This window comes from Colossoma macropomum, unplaced genomic scaffold (assembly GCF_904425465.1).
Source record: "Colossoma macropomum unplaced genomic scaffold, Colossoma_macropomum, whole genome shotgun sequence".
NCBI classification, from domain to species: Eukaryota; Metazoa; Chordata; class Actinopteri; order Characiformes; family Serrasalmidae; genus Colossoma; species Colossoma macropomum.
In genome coordinates, this window is record NW_023494801.1 from 13,441,992 (window position 1) to 13,465,206 (window position 23,215).

At 39.2% G+C, this 23,215-nt stretch overlaps 2 protein-coding genes across 2 annotated transcripts in view; one reads left to right on the forward strand and one right to left on the reverse strand.

Annotated features, from left to right (window-relative positions):
- The window catches only part of rapgefl1 (Rap guanine nucleotide exchange factor (GEF)-like 1), a 44,200-nt gene extending 33,876 nt beyond the window's left edge, over positions 1-10,324 (forward strand). The window contains exons 13-15 of the mRNA XM_036589327.1: positions 1,465-1,529; positions 2,635-2,689; positions 8,230-10,324. Coding sequence (XP_036445220.1) covers positions 1,465-1,529; positions 2,635-2,689; positions 8,230-8,354 — 245 coding nt within the window. The 3' untranslated portion in view covers positions 8,355-10,324. The remainder of the gene's footprint in view (positions 1-1,464; positions 1,530-2,634; positions 2,690-8,229) is intronic.
- A 2,389-nt stretch (positions 10,325-12,713) lies between these two features.
- The window catches only part of ppp1r9ba (protein phosphatase 1, regulatory subunit 9Ba), a 72,035-nt gene continuing 61,533 nt past the window's right edge, over positions 12,714-23,215 (reverse strand). Inside the window, exons 7-11 of the mRNA XM_036589517.1 lie at positions 22,724-22,867; positions 21,700-21,753; positions 21,328-21,557; positions 21,112-21,208; positions 12,714-18,056 (exon numbers count right to left, since the gene is read on the reverse strand). Of these exons, the coding sequence (XP_036445410.1) occupies positions 18,003-18,056; positions 21,112-21,208; positions 21,328-21,557; positions 21,700-21,753; positions 22,724-22,867 (579 nt within the window). The 3' untranslated portion in view covers positions 12,714-18,002. The remainder of the gene's footprint in view (positions 18,057-21,111; positions 21,209-21,327; positions 21,558-21,699; positions 21,754-22,723; positions 22,868-23,215) is intronic.

A 23,215-nucleotide genomic window follows, 5' to 3' on the forward strand; every position in this document is an offset into this window, starting at 1 on the left:
CTTTATGACATTGCCGTGCATGTACCTCTCCACCATGAATGGATTTTAAAAAATACATTCTGGGCCAAAACCTTCTCTCAGAGCTATCATATAACAATGTCTCAGATATCATGGTTTTTGTGTAATAGCTTTCTGTGTTGTAGCTTTTAGAGGCATTAAACACTTCAAATGTCTGGTTCTCATTATCGCCGTAATGAAGAATTTTTGATTCTGTAACAATGGCACTTTTCAGATCAAACCACTTTGTTGTTCATAATTTAAATGTGTAGAAAATTTGAAAAAAAAAAAAACATAATAAGTATGTATGTTCCTTAAAAACAATAACTCATTAGAAAGCAAACTAGACCTAGAGTCTGTTGTATGTGAAAAATTGACCCAGCTTGCATTGGAGAGCAGACCTCGACAGCAGCCTTCAGATATTCCATTAATTCTTTGTTACATAACAGAGGTGGTGAGCGGTAAAAGACAGCTGCAGAGAAATGTGTGTGTCTGTGTGTGTAATCAGTTTATTGACAAAGCTCAGGTTTTGTGTAAACTTTATGGCATCTAGACACACATTTATAAAGGGATATACAGGGACACTCATTCTAATAATTTAGGATTCTTTAAGAAACTATTCAACGCATCATGAAATCTCAAATGTCAGCACAGAATGATTCAGTCTGAGTTTTGGTACAACAGAGAATGTAGTTTGTATCCAAAATGAGCATTTATTTTATTAAATGTTATTATAATTATATATAAAAGCAGTTGAACTGCATCAGTGCATTTTAAAATCCCTGGTTTGTTAATATTAATCACAGGGTAACATATTTAAAAATGTTGCAAGTGCATGATAAAGTGTCCTGTCTTGATTAGACAACATCAGTAGAAACATCAGTTGCCCCTTCAGAAATTGGTGTTCTCTGGAGTGTCCTGTGCAGTCACCCTCAGATGATGCTGTTAAATTATTGGTGGCTGTTCCAGATATTTTGGTCTTTTGGGAACTTGCTGGGCTTGTTTTTATGACTCAGCATTGCATTTTTAATGCTTGTTTACCACCTCTGGCCTCGCAGGGTCATGAGGTTACCTATAACCTGAATGACCTTTCTGTCTGCGTGCAAAACCTCCAACCCTCCACCCCATACTTCCTCTAATGAACCACCTGTATTCAGAGTCTTTCTGCTAATGGCATGCAGCATCTTGTTTCAGCGTGTTCTGTCTCACCTTCCTGTTTTCACGCCTGCAGTTGAAGAACGTAGTCATGCTGAAGAGACACCACGGCCTGCTGAGTCTCCCTGCAGCCATCAAACCTGCCCAGCCTCCTCTGTCTCCCTCCTCTCCCTCTCCCTCTCTCTCTCTTTTCATCTGGTGTGTGAGTGCCATGCTGATGCTCTGCAGGGGAGTAGCCGCACGGCTAAGCAAGTGCTGACATGTCATTACATAACCATTCCTTTAACCGTAATCCCTCCTTTCTCTCTGCAGACCTGACCTTCCTTCATGAGAGCTGTAAGACCTTCCATGGGGAGCTGGTTAATTTTGAGAAGATGGTGAGTGTCAAGATCTGTTTGTGTACACACACGCATATACACACACACAAACACAAACACACACAACCTGGAAAACCTATGCATTGAATTTACTTTATTCTAATGTATATATAACATAAATAACATTTTACATCAACACAGTTTTGCCTTTTGCTTTATTTGGCAAAGCTTTGTTGGTGTTATTTTCTTCATGTTGAAATCGTACACATTTTAGTCAAGTAAATTTTACTACATAACTTGCACACATACACAATTTTTGTTTATATACAACATCAGCACATGGGGTCCCATATATGTCCCTTATGTATTATATATGTTAACGTCTCTATATATTAAGGCTGCAATAATTGGTCAACAAAATGGGCTACATCGATTGTAAAAAATATTGTGGTAGGGCTTTAGATACATCGTTTACTGGAAAAAAGTACCATATATTGTTCACATATTCACCGTTCTGACAGATTTCTATACACGCTATTCAGACAGTGGCCATTTGGCTTCTATCGTCTCGTAACATCATAAAAAAGCTCATTTGTTGCTGAATGATAGCAGCATCTAAGTGAGACGAAGTCAGGAAAACAAGACCCGTAAAAGTCACACCACGCAATTCACACTATGCAGAAGTGGAGGTAGCATTTCACAGAATCGCAACAGTGATGCTCACAAACATGAACATAATTGTTTGATTAGTCAGTTATGCAGAAAAAAAAAACAGATTAGAGTAATTGTTAGTTACAGCCCTAATATGTATATGAATTTCAAGGTTGAGTTTCAAAACCCAACCTTAATGTTAGCAACTAGAAATGGTTTGCAACATCAGTTTTAAAGAATGAAACATTTTGTAAAAGCATGTTATCTTGTCAGGACCAACTCGCTAGTCCTGCTAAGGTAGATTACTAGTCTGATTTTCCTACAGAGTCAAAAAGGAAAAACAAACACTCTGTCACACACATACAAACATGCACACAACTTGCACACATATAACTTATCTGCATGCAGTAATTTGTACTTATATCATAATTGATGAAGCAGAATGTCTCTAGTATTTTGTGAGAAGGCACAATGTCTTGAACGTTTTGGAATTTTTTTCCTTTTCTTCTCACAGCATAAAGTGGCAGAGATGGTACGGAGCATCAGGCGGTACAGGAGTACTCAGCTAGGTAGGATTTTACACACACACACACACACACACACACACACACACACACACACACACACACACACACACACACACACTCAAAGACAGATTCAAGCCTGTCAGAAAGAATTACTGCAAAAGGTAGAAGACTCCACCCACCAAAATATGTACACACCTGCACACACACACACACACAAACACACACACATCCACACACGCTCACGTACCCAGACATACACACACACACACACACCTGTCTGAGTGGATTAATTTTGGAGGAGCTCTGCTCCACCCTGCCACATCCCATCTGTTTTGAACAGCACAGCCCTCAGGGCCAGAAAAACTGCAGGCAGTCCTTCAAAACACACACGTACACACACATGAACACACTCATAGTTAATACATTAGCATGCACACACAGATGATTTGAGTACAGCTGTCACACATATCTGATACAAGAGCATCAGTAACTCCTAGCATTATCTATTTCTTGTGACTCTGGGTGTTCTGCTCTGTGGTTGAATTTAGATGCCTTTCTCCAGCTTTCTTTTGTAATGCTTAATTGTGGGATTTAGTAAAAGGAAGCTATTCCTAGATAAGCCTGAAGGAGCAATTTGCATCTGGAGCAGCTGCGTGGCTTCCAATACCTTTATTTCCGACTCTCGTATCATTGTTTGAAATCAAACCAATCAGACAAACAATAGCAGAGGCGCCATGGCAACCATGACATCACCGCTGGCAGAAATGTCGAAACTAGTCATCAGCGCCCACAGCGTCACACCGTCTGCTGAATCTGCCCACTGCACCATAATGACCCTTTGTATGGTCACACCCATAGTAAATATTTCCTTTCAGAATATATCCATGGAGGTCCTCTCAAGGTTTAGAGGCTGTTATTAGCATCACCAAAACCTTTTAATCTTAAATCTCTCTTAAATCATCTGCTGCAACACAACAGAACAGCTGTGATTTCAGGTATTTAGAATAAAAACTGCGTAATCCAGTTCTCCAAACAGCACCTTTCTAATCCAAATAGTTAATGTCCAAGATGATGATTGGTTTCATTCAAAATGTAGTTAGTTTAAGTCTGAATACTGTAATCTGTTCTGGGTCATATGGTTTGTAAGTCAGGCTAACACTGTGAATCAGATCCTGAAGTCTGTTTTATGTTTTGCCACTTTAGACAGACGGTGGGATGTGCTCCTTCCACTATTTAATGAAACACATTAATAATAGAGGGCTATGTTTGGTAGAAGGGTGAGCGGGTCTGCTGTGACAGTAAACAAGACAGCAAACAAATGTTAAATGAGAACCAGACAAATTATTGCAATTTGTCTTTGCAGTGGATAACTCTCGTTGCATTGAACTGGATGCGGGTTTGCAGTTGTTTAATGGATCATATTGCTCAAATCCTAACAAATTCAGTATAGTGTCAGTTAGAAATGAAAGATCAAACGGCTGTGTATCGGTATCAGCCGGTATTTCTCTAACTTAGCCGAACCTAATAGCAGATAAGTGACATAAAACATATAAGGCTTATTTCACCTGAGGCGCCAGAATGTACCTGATGCAGCATTTATGGTGGAACGGGAAAATTTGAACAAGAACAAATAGGCAGCCAACTTCAGCCTCGTCATATCAATTTCACTAGTTGAAAATATTGAACCATAGCATTACACATTTGGCTCCTATTTCACTGTAAACTCACTGTGTGTTTGTTAACAAAGCTTTGATGATTCATTTCTGTTAGCACATTAGCTAGCATCTGAGTACTAATCTTAGCGTACGCTGCACTAGCTTAATAACCTACTGCTTTGGCTGGGGCAGAAAATAAAATTAAGACGCAGAGCTCCAAAAGCGATTGTCAGCCCTTTCTTATTGCCTATTTAAAAGCCCATCCTTAAAGCACAAGGACTCTTTTATCCTCTTAGCTCAACCGGTTGCGAAGGCTCCAGTTATTTCAAAGGTTGCGCCAGCCCGAGGCACCAGAATGTAAATGTTGCACCATGTAATGTGGAATGAGAAAATTTTAACATTTAAAATTTTAAAATTTTAACTGGCGAAAAAAAAGACTCTTTGTCTATTTCTGTTTGACAAAGGTAACATTAACTTATTTTTTTTCACAGAACCAGTAGTATTGTTTTGTCTCGTTGCTAATGTTTGTGATAGCAACTAGTTAGCTTTGCTGGTAACCCACAACCTAGCTAAAGTTAGTTACATTACAAGCTGTGTCATTGTTTGCTTTGATATTATATGTTGGTATTTGTCTGTACAACAGTGATGTGATGTTTTTGGCCTCGAAAATCTAACAAGTGTTGTTCGCCTTAGCAATTTGCGTCCTTTTTTTTTTTGGGTTGAGGTGGGGGGTGGTGGGTGTCTCAGTCCAAATATCGACATTCATTCTCCAGAATCGCTTACTGCGCCTATGTGGCATCCAGCTCCGCTCTCGATCAGTATCAGCTATCAGACGATCGTGCTAAACGACGATTGGCGAATGGTATCGGTCCCACAAACGCTGATCGTTTTTTCTCCAGCGTCAGTGTTGTAACCTAGATATTAACTTAGGATACTAAATTAAGAATAGTTTTGCTTTCTCCACATGAAGCTTTTTGTTGTCTTACAGCAATGATCTTTTCAAATGCTGCATAGCTTAGTTTAGGTCTAAACTTCATTTCTTTCTGAGAACCTGCCTGATTCTATTTATTCGTCCTCATTAATGCCTTATACCTCTGACTGGGCACAGTGTTCTTTTGGCTTAATTATTGGAGTGCTCCCCCACTTCATCCACCTGAGTGGATTATACTTATTGCTTTTCATTAAGGGAACTGCTGGTAATTTAGCAAGGCAGTCACTTCCAGTCTAGCACAGACATGAATACTGTTTGCTCCGGAGTTTCACAATATATTTTAAGTTCTGTGCCTTTTTGAAAAATTACAGCATGGTAAACAAATAATCTTTCAGTTCTTTTTCAAATAGGCTAACACTACAGTGAATTTGTAGCCTGCCTGTTGAAGACTCAAATTGATGGATGAGCAGAGAGAGGCAGGGAACTGACATGGGCCACTTGCTCAAGCACCAAAAAAAAAAGAAAACAAAAAAAAGAAAAAAGAACAGAGTAAAACTGTGAAAACATAAAGTCATGGAGTGAGGTTTTGCCATGCTTTCTAATCAAGACATCCAGCCATCAGACACAACAAAACTAGTATTCACAAGGTGTTGCAAGTCCCCTAAAGGCAGTAGCATCAGCTTGGCTAACCATCTGGCTGACTACTGCTACAAAGAATTAAAAAGTGCTTTTCCTGTGTACTGAATCTACCACTTGTGGCATTGTTACTGTACCTTTTACCACAGTAACTTGGGTGCATCACAGAAACCAGCCAGTATTAAAGTGAGGCAAGATTTGCTTCTAACCAGATTATCTGTGTAGGTGATTTATTTTTATTTTGGCTGATATGTCTTACAATTTGATTTCATAAATAATGTGTACACGTGTGCTACTTTTGAATGTTATGTGTGCACGTCCATCTGCGTGGTAGGGCTACCCACTGTGTATGCGCGCTCATTGGTAAAATATAAACACATGTAACATTAATTGCCTTTATTGCCTGTTGCGTTAAAAAACTACTTTGGCTAACCATGGCTCAGCATTAACACTTTTCTGTTTGTCCATTGGAATGAAGAACAAGGGATGTTTTTGCCTTACCTGTCGTGCATACCCCAATTTGGTTGGGAAGCACCTGCCAAAGTAGCTCGCAAAGAAGTAAGCTGAGAAGTAATTGCCCAACTACACAGCTCACTCACACAATATGTTATAATTTTGTTTTTTTTATGATAATCTTAATTTTCTATAGAGAACATTCTTCTGTGGACAAGGGATTTTGGCCTTCAGACAAGTCCCTGAAAAAGCTTAATGTCAAGCCCTGCTAACAAAGACTGGCTGATTTGGTGCTAAAGAAATCGCAATTCAGTCATAAAACCCAGTGGCTGCACCCCTAATAGTATTGTTTTGGTTCATGCTTTGTGTCATTACACTTAATATTGGTATCAAAGTCAGAGTTCTCAGGCTCAGATTGGTCGTAGCCGTATTACACTTATTACACTTTCGGTTTTGTAAGATATGCATGACTGAATGTTGGCATTCTGTGGCACTCATGGGGATTGGTACCTTGCCATACTAGCCCACTTCAAGCAACATTTTCAGCACCCGCTGATAGCACGTTATTGATGCAAGGAAGTCAGAGAGCATCAATTAGACTGGTCAAAAGCCTGCAATTGTGGCCATTGACATTTCAGACAGCTATGGCACTTCCAAACTGTATCTCACCCTCGGTGAGCTTGAACTTTCAAATGTGACTCAGATGTGGGAGTTAATAGCACTGTAATCACCTCTATAATGTGCACTTGCTGACCACAAGCAAAGAAGGGGAAATTTGCTGCTGCTTTGGGGAACTGCTGCGTTGGGGAACGCTGAATGAGCTTTTCATTCTGATCTGAGTCCAGGTTTAAAATGTATCTTCTAAATGTATCTCATACATTTTAGTCACATTTGAATAAGGTAAATCAGCAGCTTCTGAAGTAGCTGACTTGTGACCAAACCTCATGTGAGTGTATGTGCAGTCTGAATGGGGGCTGATGCAGAGGTGGATTTGCAGAGGTATTTTTTAGCAGACGAGGGGAGGACAATGTGAAGCTATTCATAGCTCCCTTCATCGTTCCTCTCAGCCACAGCCCGTTCTCTCTCTCTGAGCGTGTCTTAGAAACGGATGCTGAGCTCATGCAGTCAGTTGGACCTGTGTGTGTGTGTTGAAACAGAAGAGTCAACATCACCACCATGTGGTGAGACTGAGTATTCCTAGTCATTACAGGTGCATCACTCAGAGGTTAAGTAGTGCCACCTGCTGGTGTGGCGCATAGCTCATTCACTGCTGTCTGGTGGTCTTGGTGGGACATTTTCAACCTTCAATCAAGAAAAAAAGAAAAACAGCAAAAAATGGAGATAGGAAGGCTTTGGACAACACCAGCAACACTGTATTCTTGTGTAAGGGGTCACACTTTATTTGGATGGTCCCCTGTAGATGATCTACAGATATGTGTATTATTACACAGTCTGGTGATGCTCAGTTGATTATCAACAACATTTGAGTTAGGGTTAGGTTTAGAAGTAGGTGTAGGTTTTGCCTTGAGGTTAGGGTTATGTTTTTAATGGAATCTTTCATGTGCAACTTTAAGTTCAGTTGCAATGAATAGATTTCGTTAAATGTTAAAGATATGCTGAACAGAAACAAAGCATCTACAATGGCCCATCCAAACAAAGTGTTACCATTATTACAATTATCATTGTTGATGTTGTTATAAACAATTCTAATATTGTGGCCTTTTTAATACACTAACTTTACAGGTTTCAAGTAATTAGTAGGATGGTAGGAAGTCTACAAAAAAAAGTAAATTTATTTGAAAAAATGACGTGATGCCAAACATTTGAACTGTAGTTGTACATTTATGGTTATAGTTCTTCTATTTAATGAATCTCCTGCCTTCTTTTTCTCTCTCTCTCTCTCACAGTTATGGACGCAGAGCCCTCCCCCTCTCACCTCCAGACAAAGGCGTATGTGCGGCAGTTGCAGGTCATCGACAATCAGAACCTGCTTTTTGAAATGTCCTGCAAGCTGGAGCCCAAAGACATGTAATGGGGCCAATCATCTCCCATCCACACCTTCAAAGCCCCTCCCTCTTCTACATAAACCCCGCCCCCTGATCTGCACTTTGACCAATCTGGAAGCTCCATTCGCTCTGTCTCTGCTGCTCCGTCACAGCTGGACTGCTGGATTGGCCCTTAACTCAGTGACAATGGAGGAATAGCAGGAATACTTGCTGCTATTAGTCTGGACACCTTCAGGATGCTGTGAAACATTCAGACAGAGCTGAATGTTATAGAGCACCTTTGTTCATATCTTACATTACCACCCGCTCTATTAATAAGATATCTGTCTGCATCGATCCACAGTGTTGTGCATCAGTGTGAACAAGAGTTTCCTGAACATTGATGGGCTACATCTGCCCTCGTTTACCTTCTTTCTTTTGCATCTTTTGCTTTTTATTGTATCTGCAAGCTCTGTTCAGTTTGCACTGCCCAACTGAACCAAGTGCGATCATAGCGGATCAGGTGATCAGAGCGAATCCCGCCACTCCTGCGTTTCCTCCAGAAGCTTCAGAGACATTGACTGCGTCTCGACTTCACCTCTTTTACCTCACACTAAAGACCCACTACAACATAAGACAATCTGACCTCTTGAACTTTACCCAATCCCCTTATTTCCTTCCCTCCAACTCAGCCAACAGAGGCACTTACTGTACAACCCCCCCCTTAGCTCTGTGTTAAACAGACACTCTCAGCCATGATTTAATTTAAAAGTATAAATTAAAGTCTCTAATCCAAGACTGGCTCCTTCATGCAGCAATTTCTGTCAGTCCCTCAGCCCTAGACTACTTGCCCTTTTCATTTGTGCACTAAGAGTTAATGCACACTTATCAAGTGCTAAACTTCTCAAGTAAGCCCTGTAAGATAAGGCAGGCTCAGCATTCATTCTAGCTGTATATGAGAAGTGTTTATGCTTTTTTAACCTGTTACAAATCAAACTCTTACAAATTACAGTCAAATGCCTTAGCTTTTAATTAAGATTGTAATTGATACAGTGATTAACTAATAATTCATTCATTTAACTGTTTGTTTACAACCTACTCCTTTTGAACTAGTAGTTGAACAACTTCCAGTATATTAATAAGTTACATGCCTGTTGATCTGCTCTCAATTACTTGATTAATCGATTGACTCATTGGTTAATTTGTATTTACATAACACAACTAGGACTTTGAACAATTTGTATATGTTAACCTGTTAATCTACTCCGAATCACATTTCATCCCAAATCCTTTGCTAAACCGTCATAAGCTATAAGGCAAAACTGGTCTCAGATGGCCACAGGGACAAACTGACTGCTGCTGCCCGTTCCGTGTGAGGTGGCTCATCTTGGATGCGACTCTCAGGATTTCCTCCTGGGTCAGAGCCCTTTGCTGAGGCTGGTCTGCGAAGCCTCAATGTACATACGCCATGTAAATAGCTAAATAAATATGAAGACTCTATTTTATGTATGAGCTACGAGATGGACACTCAAGAAGAATATTTGTTTTGTAAATCTGAGGAAAAAAACGTATGTGTACATTTTAAAAACTAAGATTGAGACCGAGTCTAATGTCCGCAATGAAAAAAATTGTACAGCATATCTTCTTGGTTTTGTTGCATTGCAATTTAGATTTTGTTCCTATCCATAGTGGATGACTTGTATATATCTTCTTGTTTTGTTGCATTTCTTTGGTTGTTTTTTTTTGTTTTGTTTTGTTTTCTATCTGCGATTGATGAATTGTACAGCATGTATTAGGTTTAGTTGGAATTTGTTTTTAGTTTTTTTAAAAGCGGGTAAACTACGATCTCTGGGTGTTGTTTTTGGTTTTTGTACAGAAGTCCGTGTTTACAGTGCGCTCCTCTGAAACTCAGACATGTCCAGTGAGGCGGGGAAGTAGGCGGGGTAGAGGGAGGCGCTGCTCCGCCCCTTCTCCATCTGAAACAAAAACGCATCTAAAATAAAGCCTCTTCTGATGAGCTCATGAGTCAAAGTGTGTGTGTGTGTTGGAGAGAATTTTTTTGTTAAGAATATCAGTTTTAAATGCTATTTATAAAACGGATAGTTCTGGTCCTAAAATCTGATTGGCTGAGCCGCGCATTAAAAGCCGCTGTAAAATATAGACCCTTGTAGTCATGCGTCATTCTGTAGTCCTCTTTATGCCCATATTAGGAACTCCGGGTCTAAGCTCCATTTCTCTATGGCCAGAATAAATGGGTTTTTCGAAAAATCGCCTCTATCGCTCCCTGTGTTAAATAAAAATGTTCAGAACCCGATACGTTTTGTTCTGTGTACATTTTTCTCCCGAATGCCACTGGATCCTCTGAATTACGAGGTCGTTAAAGAGTTGAAATATGAATATTGCTACATGTGAACTAACAATGCTACTGCGCGCTGAATTCACGCCATTAGCCTGGCAGCCTCCTTAAGCAAGCTAATCCAGTACACACCCCGTGATTTCGGCTATCAGAATATCCTAATTATTATTTTAATGCTGGTAACATTTTTCTGAATACATTTTCTCGAGACATTCGCCAGCTTTTTGTTCGTCTGTTCCCGTTCCACCTTAAATGGTGCAGCAGTCACCTTCTGAACCGCTGCGCCATTTAAGGTGGCAAAAAAGAAGCCGACTTCAGCTTCATGGAGGGTTGAAAGGCATGATATGAGGAGGTTTCTCTATTTCCGCTTAACAGCTGAGTAACATTAAATTATTTTTGGTGTTTCACCGAAATAACAGGTCAGTATATTGTCTTATTATTTTTGATGAGGACTTTTAGCCTATCAAAATATCCTGCCCAGAGGTTTTATTTACGGGTATAACGTTACCTGTAATTATGCGCTACGGTGGAACATTTTGATGAGGTAGCACAGCTCGCCTTAATTTCGTGTAGTTTAGTGACATCAAACTGATGCGCAGTAGCTTTAGCTCACATGTAGCAATATTAGTATTATAGCTCTTTAACGACCTCGTAATTCGGAGGATCCAGTGTTATTCGAGAGAAAAATGTACACAGGATAAAGCGTATCGGGTTCTGAACATTTTAATTAACACAGGGGGTGATAGAGGCGATTTTTCGAAAACCCTATTCATTCTGGCCATAGAGAAATGGAGCTTAAGACCCGGAGTTACTAATACGGGAATAAAGCGTGGCGCCGACTACAAAATGAGGACACGACTACAGTGGTTTATACTCAGACCTATGACCGCTTCACAACAACTGAACTGTGTATTACTACGCCACGGCACGAAAAAAACCCTTGTGCTGTTAAAGGATTAATCTGTGACTCTCTTGCTGCTCGTGTGGATCACCGAGTATTTTCATGAAGTAAGAACCCGTTTTTTTGTTTAAACTGAGCGGCTGGCAACTTATGTTTTTAACTAGAAGTAGGCTGGTCAGTTGGCTAACAGACTAAAAGAACAACTCCGTCATTAATATCACAGGCTTGAATTAAAGCACTTAAGGTATGATTAACTGTAAAACGGCAGTATAAAAGCCTAAAAATATCACTTGAATGGATTACACACTTCAAGTGTTCGTGTTTCAGTCAGGAGTGTGTCAAACCCACGCTATGAATTTTGAAATTCTAGCCTCTACAACCACGTAGTGCATCATTTATCGAGTATAGATGTGTCTGAGTCCAAAATGCCTATTTCTTAGCTATATTTTGCACCCTGGGGTGCCGGATCCAGTATTTAAATTCCTACGTAGTGCGCTCTGTGGGGAGCACTTGAGGCCACTGCCTCTTGTGGCGTATTGGTTTATTAATAGCTGCTGTTGTGCTCTTTAAACTGTATTACTGTATTCAGTCATACCAGTAATTTTATATTAACTTAGGCAAGATGATCTTTGGCAAACCTTCTAGATCTAGTCATTAGGGCTATTGCATAGAAACCAGTGATGACCACAATAACACAATAATAAAAATACAGTGAGTCACAAAATAGCGATACGGTTGTATGCAAAAGTATGAATCAAACATCCCTGATTTCCAAAGTGAAAAGAACACATCCTCTACAGAGAACACACTTCTGCACAATTTTAAGGGGAAAAAATAAAATAGAAAACATTGCTTGTATGTGTGTATATATATATATATATATATATATATATATATATATATATATATATATATATATATATATGTTAACCTCAGCAAATAAACAAACTGCGATAAATTTGCAGAAAAATGTTGTATTTAAGTTTGTCCCCTGGTGAGAATCTGCTAACTTATATACACAGAAAATCAACAAAGCAACTCCTTTGACCAGGAGTGTCCAAACTTTTGCATACAACTGTGGCTGCTATGCATAATTATCATAGCATGCTTAATATAAAGCTTAATACACAAAAAACAGCACATTTGCCCCACTGTTCGACACATTTCTGTATTTATTGTTAATGACAGTAACTTATGCAAGATGAACATGAGGCATCTTTCAAATGGAACTTTTTTCTTTCATTCATATGATTGCAACTCAAGACGGGTAAAAAAAAAAAAAGTTAATAGAGAAGGAATGGAGTCAAGTTTTAGTTCACGTAAAACGAGTGTAAAACTCTTATACCAGCATGAGCAGAACTGAGTTCCTCTCTGTACACAGAAACAAGCAAATCTCATCAAAGGCTACAGCGTCTGCGAAGCAAGTCGAATGGAATGTAAGATTAAAAAGTTTGATCAGTCAGTGTTTCACCATTCTGATAATCACTCAACATTTTCCTCGTCCTGCCGTCCAGCTTGGAAACAAAACATCTTTCAGTCTGCCAGTGTTCCTCCTGCTCAGATCCTAACTAGTCCATCCATCGAAAGTTCTCAAATAGGATCGGATCCCTGTATGGATAATCATATTCATCAAAAGCCAAAAGCTGACCCAAATGAAGCACTCTTACTCTATGACACATATGACCCCCAGATACTGATGCACATAATGAATGTTGTCCCTGTGCCAGAACCCAGAGCTGACAATCCTATCACTGCAAACCCATATAAAATGGAATATATTAGGATTTGCTATCAATGCATTACTGAATGTGAATTAAATATGTTGTAAATTATTTTTAAATATGTTACATTTTCATGGGAAGTGTATTAATGTAAGTCCAGTTTACAGTTCCTGATATTTATCCAGCTGATCCAGTCTCCTCCGCTGTGTTGTTTCCCTTGAGATGCAGTCAGTTGCATGCACAATGAAGCAATCACAAAAAAAGAGCTGTATATGTTCAATGTATTTGGTCCATTTTTGAATACTGCTGCCTTAAGGTCATTCAACCTGAGTGGAGTGATCAAAGGTCCAGAATCTGGCTATACTGGCACAGCCAACTTAGAGACAGCAGAGTATGAACAGTCAAACAAACCAGTAAATACAGCTGGAACAGGAACAAGCTGACACTTGCTGAAAGTAATATATTGGAAATATAACATCGCTGTCGTATCAAATCCTCATAGCCCCAGTCTTCTCCATATATGTAAATATAAACACCATTTGAAAATACCAGCTACCCATTACATTGTGTGATCAACAAAAGAAATGGTCCAACATTATATGCAATAAGAAGTTAACAATTTTTTCCTCCTCCCTGAAAGTTGTCCATTATGCAATAGGAAGTTTTGTTATGACAGCGCTGATATATTCCATGCACATTTTGGAATATATCGACAAGATATAACAATATCATTTTAATAGGGGTCCGTCACGCTCACTCTGTCTCTAAAACAAAACACACTGCCTAAATTGCGTCTGAGTCCATCAATGCATTTATGTTTTCCAGTTATCAACAATGCTTTGCCCTCCTGTCTATGTGCAAAAATATTCAGATGAGCAGGGAGAAAAAAACCTGAGGTAGTTCAGGGGTTGTCCGCACGTATCACATTTCTCAAGAGTAAGAGCGCTGTTTTAGGATGAGTTTTGCTGGCCATGTTGTGATGAATAAGATTATATAAGCGTAGGTCAGCTGGGATGTTTCATACAGATGGACCCTGTGGACTATCACAGTGTTAGGAGTGACCAGAGTATCTGAGATGTGCTTAGGGATGTGCTGTATTATGGTTCTTGCTGCACACCATGTGAAACGGCACATACTGCGAATCAAAGTTGAACCCAGAAATAAACCAAAATGAACGAGTTCTAGTTAAACACATTAAAAAACTCTTTATATTCTACTGACATTAACAAAGCTCATCATATATTGTCGCCGGTGATATATTGTCGTATCACTAAAATATTTGTTAAAAGGTCGGATAAAACCCCAGACTCCATTTTCAATACTGCACTGTAAGAGACATTTTTTTGCCATCACAAAACATACCAAGTGGAAGCAATGGATTGAATTAAATCACACATCTTAGAAAGCCATCAAAACTACAGCCACTTATTAGATCTGCCCAAACTAATACTGTCCTTCCAGAATGGAAAGTTAATACTTTAACAGAAATTTAAAATGTTTTCCAGAACAAAGATTTACAGACAGTAGACTCTCTTTCTTATTGCATCCAGAGATGGTGCTCATCTCCATCAGACTCTGAAGGGCCACTACTGGGTTTTGTGGGGTGCTGTCCTTAGAGGATAACGCTGGTATTTTTGAAACTAAATGTATGTTTTTCTCTGTAATGGGTTGGTGCTAGTTATTCCACTGCTGGGTTTCGAAAATTACCAAATACAACTGCAGCAGCTTTGCCATTATACATTTTTTCTATTACAGTAAAGAGCATGCATTTAGTTTTAAAAATCCTGGAAAGATCCTTCAATACTGACCTGAGACCAGTTTAACATTTTGCTTTTAATATGAGGAGCTGGTTCTAGATCAGCTATCTGCCCAAAAGCTGTATTTAATTCTTTACCCAAACTCCAGTTTTCACTATTGTAAAACTTCAGAGAAGATAACTGTAAGGCCTTCCAGATTCACAGAAACAGTCACCAACAACACATAAGTAAAGGCAAAAAGACAGCAGTGTGCATTCAGGGCCACCATCTTAAACTCATCTGAGGCCAGAGTCTCCCTTTCTCTGTGTTTAAGGTTAGGATTTAAAAGGAAACTGCTCCTGGATCAATTTCAGCACAGAGAACTACAGCCACTGCCTCTCTCTAATGGCATATTGAATGCAGTGGTGAAATGACATTACAGTGTCTGTAATTCTCTCAATAATGAGAGACACTTCCTGTGCTTAAATGCACAGTATACGACCAGTATCTCATCTGCCTGTGGGAAAAGGACTGTGCAAGACTGTGACTGAGAAGGAAAAAGGATGAAACCGAATAACAATAAGGCCTGTGATACACAGCCTCTGCTGAAGTGACTAAAGCACTATCCAAGCTGGATTTGTTTCACCAGAGGAGGCTCTGTAATGTAATTTGTAAGGGATTTGACTGGCTGATTTGCCAAATTACCACAGACAGAATGGACTGAAACATTGCAGGGCAGATATAGCCATCAATGTTACATGCCTGGCGCCATGTCTGTTTTGTTTTTTAACAGTATTGGTATCAGGAAAAAGAAAGTAGCATCATGCCATCTCTTGTTTTAAGTTTTAAGGGAATTCATTTTGTGATTTTTAATGTGAAAACCAGTAAAACTTCAAAAATACATTTGCTTTTGAATTAAATAAACTGCCACATAAACTGACTGTTTAGTCCAGTAAAATAAATAAATAAGGGAAAGTAGTTCCTATCCTACAAAATTATTTGCTACAATAATTTTTAGCATCAAAGACATTCAATTTCATAAAAAGACAGATATGCAGTTTATTGCTGAAAACAGTATCAATATTTTCAGGTGAGAATGGTTTCTTAAAAAGAAACATCAGGATCAGGAGTATCATTTTCAATTAGTGGGTCAGAACAGGTCTGTTATTACTGAGGGATCTCCGGATTCAGCCGATTACAGAAGGGCATTTATTTCAGAATTATTACTGTCAGACTATAGAAACAGCAGATTCATACTGGATTAAAATCACTGATCTTGTCAGTAGTCACTTGAGTGAAAGTACATCCCAAGGTAAATCTAATCCAGCTTCAATAGGGTTTTACTCATGAAGGATTTCTCATGTTTGCAGTAAGCTGTTGCTGGGCTGTACTGACTGCTTCAAAGGTTCATATGAGCTTTGCAGGAACCAAACCTGAGGACTCATGCTTTAGTTTCCCATATACAACGTTACCGTAAGCACCACAATCAGCATGAGAAACATAACTCAGCTCTCAACCCAAAGCAAAACTGCAGACACAGGGAAGGGGCAGCACAAGTGATGTTTTTTTTTTGGCAGGAGAAAAAAAAATCCTCAAATCACGTTACACTGCTCCAGTAATACTGTCTAAAGGAAAACAAAGTGTGAAATGTAAGCATATCTTGGAAGTTACATTTTAAATGTCAAGCTTGCACAGGTCTCACACCCTGTTTGCCATTTTTGCTAACAAAAAAAAAGCAAGCGTAAAAGAAATACACAACTCTGCCTCTTTGCCCTGCTAGTCTAAAGCACTATTTGATGTGGATTTGTTTTACTAGAGGAGGTTCTGTAAAGGATTTGACTGGCCGTTTTTACCGAAAAATGTATTTGTGTAGTTTCCACAAATGATCACAGTCTGGATTGATAGGTCATAGACTGGAAGTACACATTAGCATTACACAATTAGGGCAAAGCTCAATAACAATAACAATACGGAGCAAAGCTGTGTCTATTAGCAGGTTTTGTTGTTCCATTTGCTTGAGGTGGATTGGAACACGTCTACTATAGTACATACAATACTCTTAAAAAATAAAGGTTCCAACAAAGGTTCTTTGCACAGTGCTTTTAAAGAACCACATTTGGTTCCCTAAAACACTTTCAATGGCTGGTACATCACAGAACCATTTTTGTAAAGGGGGTTTTTGGAGTGTGAAGAACCTTGTTGAAGTTGAAACCCTTTACATTATGTGAAGGTTCTTTAAGCCTTTAAATCCACATATCTCATCAGTATTCACGTCAATTACAGTACCTCCCCAGGTAATACTAATCCAGCTTGAACTGAGCTTTATACTGGACTACTTTTGTTTATGTTCATTTTAACTGTTACCCATCCCTCTTCCCACTGGCTCATTGCTTAAGCGTTTTTAAATACACTGAAGAATATATACAAACACCATCAGCTCTTCCATCACTGCTGTACAACCAACCCTGGCTCCATTCCAGTGGGCAAAGAAGAGCGACCATTTTGCTGTTGCGGTTCGAACACCAAAAAAAAAAACAGAAAGAAAAACTCAAAAGTCTGCCGCTCACTTTCATCCCCGCCTTTTCTGTTCGCGTTGGCACCGCGCCCAGTCAACCCATGGGTCACTTGAACAGAACTATGCAGAGTTGCTGAGAGGAAGCAGCGTAATGCTTTTTTATTGAGGGCCGTTTAAAAAGAGAGAAAATCAAATACTGTATGAAACTAAAAACATCCTGGGGCCTACATTATGTGGGCTGTCATGAGGACTAGAGGTGGGCAGCCTGTGCCAGGCTTACTGGCGAGGCATTATGGAATTCTTTTTCACCCCCTCCCTCTCCCCAGGAACATCCCTTTAACGTTTCTTGCAGTCTTTTGGTCGTCCGTTGTTGCATGCCTTTGAGAGAAAAACGTAGGAGCGAGGGATGGCTGGGGTTGAAGGCATTTCTCCCACTCTCCCCCTCTCTCTTGTTCCTGGGGGAGGTTTAGGAGGGCTCCGAGCTCTTCAGTGCACCCACCTTCGTCTCCAGGTCTGTGATCTAAGGAGGAAATACAACATCAGTAACTTGCTTAACCTGCTTCTTTACAGCTCAATAATGTGTGGTGCTCTGGAGAGAAAAAGATCCAGTTGACTTTTCCTGTGGTTTATTTTCCAAACAGAGTTTTCAGTTAAAAAATATATTCTGATGGTCCCTTACTTACCTACAAATGCTTGTTTACTTGCTTGTTAACTAAAGCCGGACATGTACAACAAAATTGAGAGCATCTAATACTTAACAGGCTTTTACTGAATGTATTATCTTTTTGTCGTGAGGGTGCGCACACTAGAGAACTAGGCAGAGAAGGGCCTGACACATAAGCTTCAGCTAAAAATAAACACTTAACATCTTGTTATAATGTAACACAAACAAACCTGAAACCGGACCTGACTTGTCTGTGTTTTTCCGCTTCAAAAACACAAACTGTGGATTCATGTCATTCTGTTCTGCAGCAAGAGGTGGGGAGGACTTTGCTGTGAACTGGCAAACTAACATAAAATTATAAAGTAAGTAGGACTGGGCGACAAGGTGCTGTAAACGGTTATGGTCAATGACTGACAAGTAACCTGATGACAATGCTTAAAAGTCAATAATGATTAAATAAAATTTTTTATAATATTATTATATATAAGTTAAAACACTAGGTTATTAATGAGCCTTAAAAAGTTGTTATGTAACAGTAATTTACCCACTGTCCAATGTGACGTACCAGTTCTCAGAACAGAGCTCACAAATGCACAAGTTTGCATTAACAACTATTAAAATGACAGTGAAATAGTGTTCAGTAGATGCTGCATTACTCAGTATTATATCACTGAATGTGTGATTTTTATTAAAGATTTTCATTAAACCAGTTCATGTTTAAAAAGTAAATAAACTTAAACAGAACAGAAAGTAGGTGCAAATATAAAGCAGAGAACCGCATAAATTGGTCAGGGCGGGGGGTTAGTGTTTTTTTCTGTCTGTTAACTGTTTAATTGGCTTTTGCTTAAGTTACAGTTATGTCATTAACCATCTCACACTATATGACTTGTGAACATGTTTTAGTCTTAAAAAAAAAAATGCTTTAAAAAAACTGAATACCCCCTATCACTACAGATAGATCAGAAGGCTAATGACTGACTCATCTCCACCTCTCACACCACCAGTTTATCTGCACTGTCAATCGCTTCAGATGGTGGAACTGGTCAAGAAGGGGGAAATCGGGGCAAAATTGGGCTAAAAATTGTGTGGTTCATGCTCATCTGGCTTAGAGTTATAGTTATAATTAGGTTTAGGTGTTATGGTAATGTAGGTTCAGGCTTCGAGTGAGTGTTAGGTTTAGGATTATGGAAAAGGCAACATAAATAGACATTTGGTTGAATGTTAAGGATATGGTGAGCATGTACAAAGTATCTAAGACTGATCATCAAAATGAAGCATTATCAAAAATAACTAAATAAATACAACCCCATTTTCAAAAAAATTGGGACGCTGTACAGAATGTAAATAAAAATAGAATGCAATGATATATAGATCACGCAAACCATATTTTTAATGGAAAATACTACAAAGACAACATAGCAAATGTTGACACTGAGAAATTTTATTGTTTTTTGAAAAATATATGCCAATTTTGAATTTGATGCCAACAACATGTTCCATAAAAGTTGGACTGTGCTTCATCACTTCTTCTTTTAACAACACTCTGTAAGCATGAACTGATGAGACACTGCTGTAGTTTTAAAAGTGAAATGTTTTCCCATTCTTGCTTGATACAGGATTTCAGCTGTACAACAGTACAACAGTGGTATTTTTCATTTCATAATATGTCAGATGTTTTCAATGGGTGACAGATTGGACTGCAGGCAGGTCAGTTTAGCACCCGAACATTGACATTGTCTTGTTGAAATAAGCAAAGATGTTGTCTGAATGGCAGCATATGTTGCCAAAACGTATATATTGTTCAGCATTAATGTTGCCTTCACAGATGTGCACGTCACCCATACCATGTGCACTAATGCACCCCTATACCATCATGAATACTGGCTTTTGAACTGTGCACTGATAATAAGCTGAGTGGTCTTTAGCCCGGAGGACAGTGTCCATGATTTCCAAAAAGAATTTCAAGTTTGATTTGTCAGACCACAGGACACTTATCCACTTCCCCTCAGTCCATTTTAAATGATTTTGGGCCCAGAGAAGGTGGCGGCATTTCTGGATCCTGTTTAGACGGTTTCTTCTTTGCGTTTTAACTTGCATTTGTGGATGCAGCGACAAACTGTGTTCACAGACAGTGGTTTTCAGAAGTGTTTCTGAGCCCTCGCAGTGATTTCCAGTACAGAACCATGTCTGTTTTTAATGCAGTGCCGCCTGAGGGCCCAAAGATCACAGCCAGCAAATACTGGTTTTTGGCAAAGTCCTTATCATACAGAGATTTCTCCAGATTCTCTGAATCTTTTAATGATATTATATACTGTAGATGATGAAAAGCAAAAATTCTTTGCTATTTTATGTTGAGAAACATTAATGATTAACATGATCATGCAGTCTTTCACAGAGTGGTGAACCCTCTTCATCTTTACTTCTGAAAGACTCAGCCTCTCTGGGATGCTTTTTTATACCCAGTCATGTTACTGACCTGTTGCCAATTAACCTCCAGATGTGTCCTAGCATTACTCAACTTTTGTTGCCCCCGTCCCAACTTTTTTGGAACGTGTTGTTGGCATCAAATTCAAAATGGGCACATAATTTTCAAAAAACAATAACATTTCTCAGTTTCAACATTTGATATGTTGTCTTTGTACTATTTTCAATTAAATATAGGGTTTAAATGATTGGCACATCATTGCATTTTGTTTTTATTTACATTTTGCACAGCGTCCCAAGTTTTTTGGAAATGAGGTTGTAAATAAACAGACAAACACAGAAGGGCTAATTTAAACTCAATTTACTTCTGGCAACAAATTAATATTACTCATATTGCAAAGCAATACTTGCTCAGAGGAAACTAATTCAGCACTGTCACGAAAGAAATTATGTTTTGTTGACATACTGTTTTTAGGTCCTACTATACCTTCTCCTGCAGGCTGTCTGTCTCCTCCTTACGACCGGCCTCGGACTCCTCCTGCGCACGCCGCTGTGCTGTCTCCTTCTTAAGATATTCAATCTCTCTGCGCGTGCACACACACACAGACCAATGTCAATTGGTATCATTTCAAAACTACAAATCTCATGGTTAACAATATGTCATTTGGAGCAGCCAAAGTCTCTACAATCCCTGCACACTCACTTCTGCTGGTACTCTTTGATGAGGCGTTTGGCTTTGCTGTATTTGCGCTCTAGTGTCTGGTACTGGGCCTGCGTCTCCTTCAGGTGCTCATCTACCGCCTGACACAAACTCTGCGCCTCCATCCAGTAGCCTTCCAGCTTTTCCATGCGCTCCTTCGTCTCCCGCACCGTCTGTTCCAGCTGGGCCTTTTCCATCCGCCAACGCAGCTTCTCCTGCTCCGCGTGAGCCAGCTAGAGAGAGTGAGAGAGAGAGAAAGATAAAGAGAGAGGGGGTGGAGAAAGAGAGAGTGAGACAGGGGAGTACACAGTTCTTAAAGACCTTATCACTTGTAAACTTTGTGAACTTTAATACTGAGCTCCCTGATGTCCTTACCTTCCGCTTTAGCTGCTTGATCTCAGCCTGGGTTACAGCATGCTTTATCTGGAGCTGGAGAGAGAACAATGGAGACAAAACATAGAGTGAATGTGAGAGACTATAAAATATATGCTATATCACAGTTAACTTATACAAACTGCACATCTCATTCTACATACTAAATACAATTCAACTGTTTCACTTGTCATGTTAATAATTTTTGTTATCTTAAGTATAGTAATAATTTATACCAGTGTCCACCATCCTCCTGAACATCTGCCTTTCTGCAGGTTTCACCTCCAACCCAAATCTAACACAACTCATTCATCTAATCAAGAGTTTTGATGGATCAGGCATGGCTGCCGAAACCCCAAGGACGAGCAGGCATTTGATTTGATTTGGTTTTGATTTTGACTATTTTCAAATTTATCAGAAAGAAATAATAATAATAATATAATAATCTCTGCTCTCTCTAAACTGCACAGACTGCTGATCTATAGGCAGGGACAGCCCGAGTCAAACTGCAGTAGAACCAATCAAAACCTCTATTTCAGCTGAGGGGTGAGACAGTTCCCAAACAACAGAACCTTTATGATTTTTTTAATTAAGGGCGCTGCAGTTTACTAATTTGTGAAAAAGGTTTTTACTGCGATACACTAACTAATGCACTTTGTCCACACTATGTGAAATGTACTAAATGTTTCAGTAGTTTTTCTGCGACCTTGCTAAATTAGAACATTGTTTTTCAGAGATGTTAGCTAACAAAGTTTGCTACCTGAGCATAAACAGAGACATTATAAAGGTGAATTTCCACTCATACAAGACAAGGCTCCTATCTCTTTAACTAGGGAGAAACATGTTAGAAAATGAAAATGATCACAGTCAGCTTAAATAATTGTAAACATCTCAAATAATTCTGATCATCTCAAATTATTATGATTGTCTCAAATGTGATTTAGCACCTAAAATGTTCTTTTTTACGTCAACTTCCGAAACAAACTAATGGCAACGTGAACCCAGTGTGAACGTCCATGTTGCTGACCTCTTTGAACTTGTGGGCGAGTTTCTCTGGGTCCATCTCCACGGGTGAGAGCATGTCCTCATTTTCAGCCAAGTCAAATACCTCGATAGCGTTAGGGAACATGGGGCTCATCTCCTCATCCTCATCTGTAGCATACTCACCCGTCTGAAACAAAAGAGGAGAGAAAAAAGACAGTGTGAGAGGGATGGTGCCAGTGCTCTGTGTAATTGTGAAATCTGTGACTTCCTGGTTTGGCTGGGTAATTCTCTAACTCACTTACACTAACACATTTCACAGCAACTTCTATCTCTTATTCTCAACATTAAAGATGACAAATAACCCATGGCAATCAGCAGTGAGTGGGAACAGGGCTGCGTTCCAGAGAATTGTTCTAATTTATGCAATGCTGTCACCAGTCCAGCAGTAATTTCATAATGCATTGTTCTTTTGCCAAAAAGGATTGAACAATAATTTCAAGCTTTTGTAGATCTACGACTAGCAGAAGGGTGACAA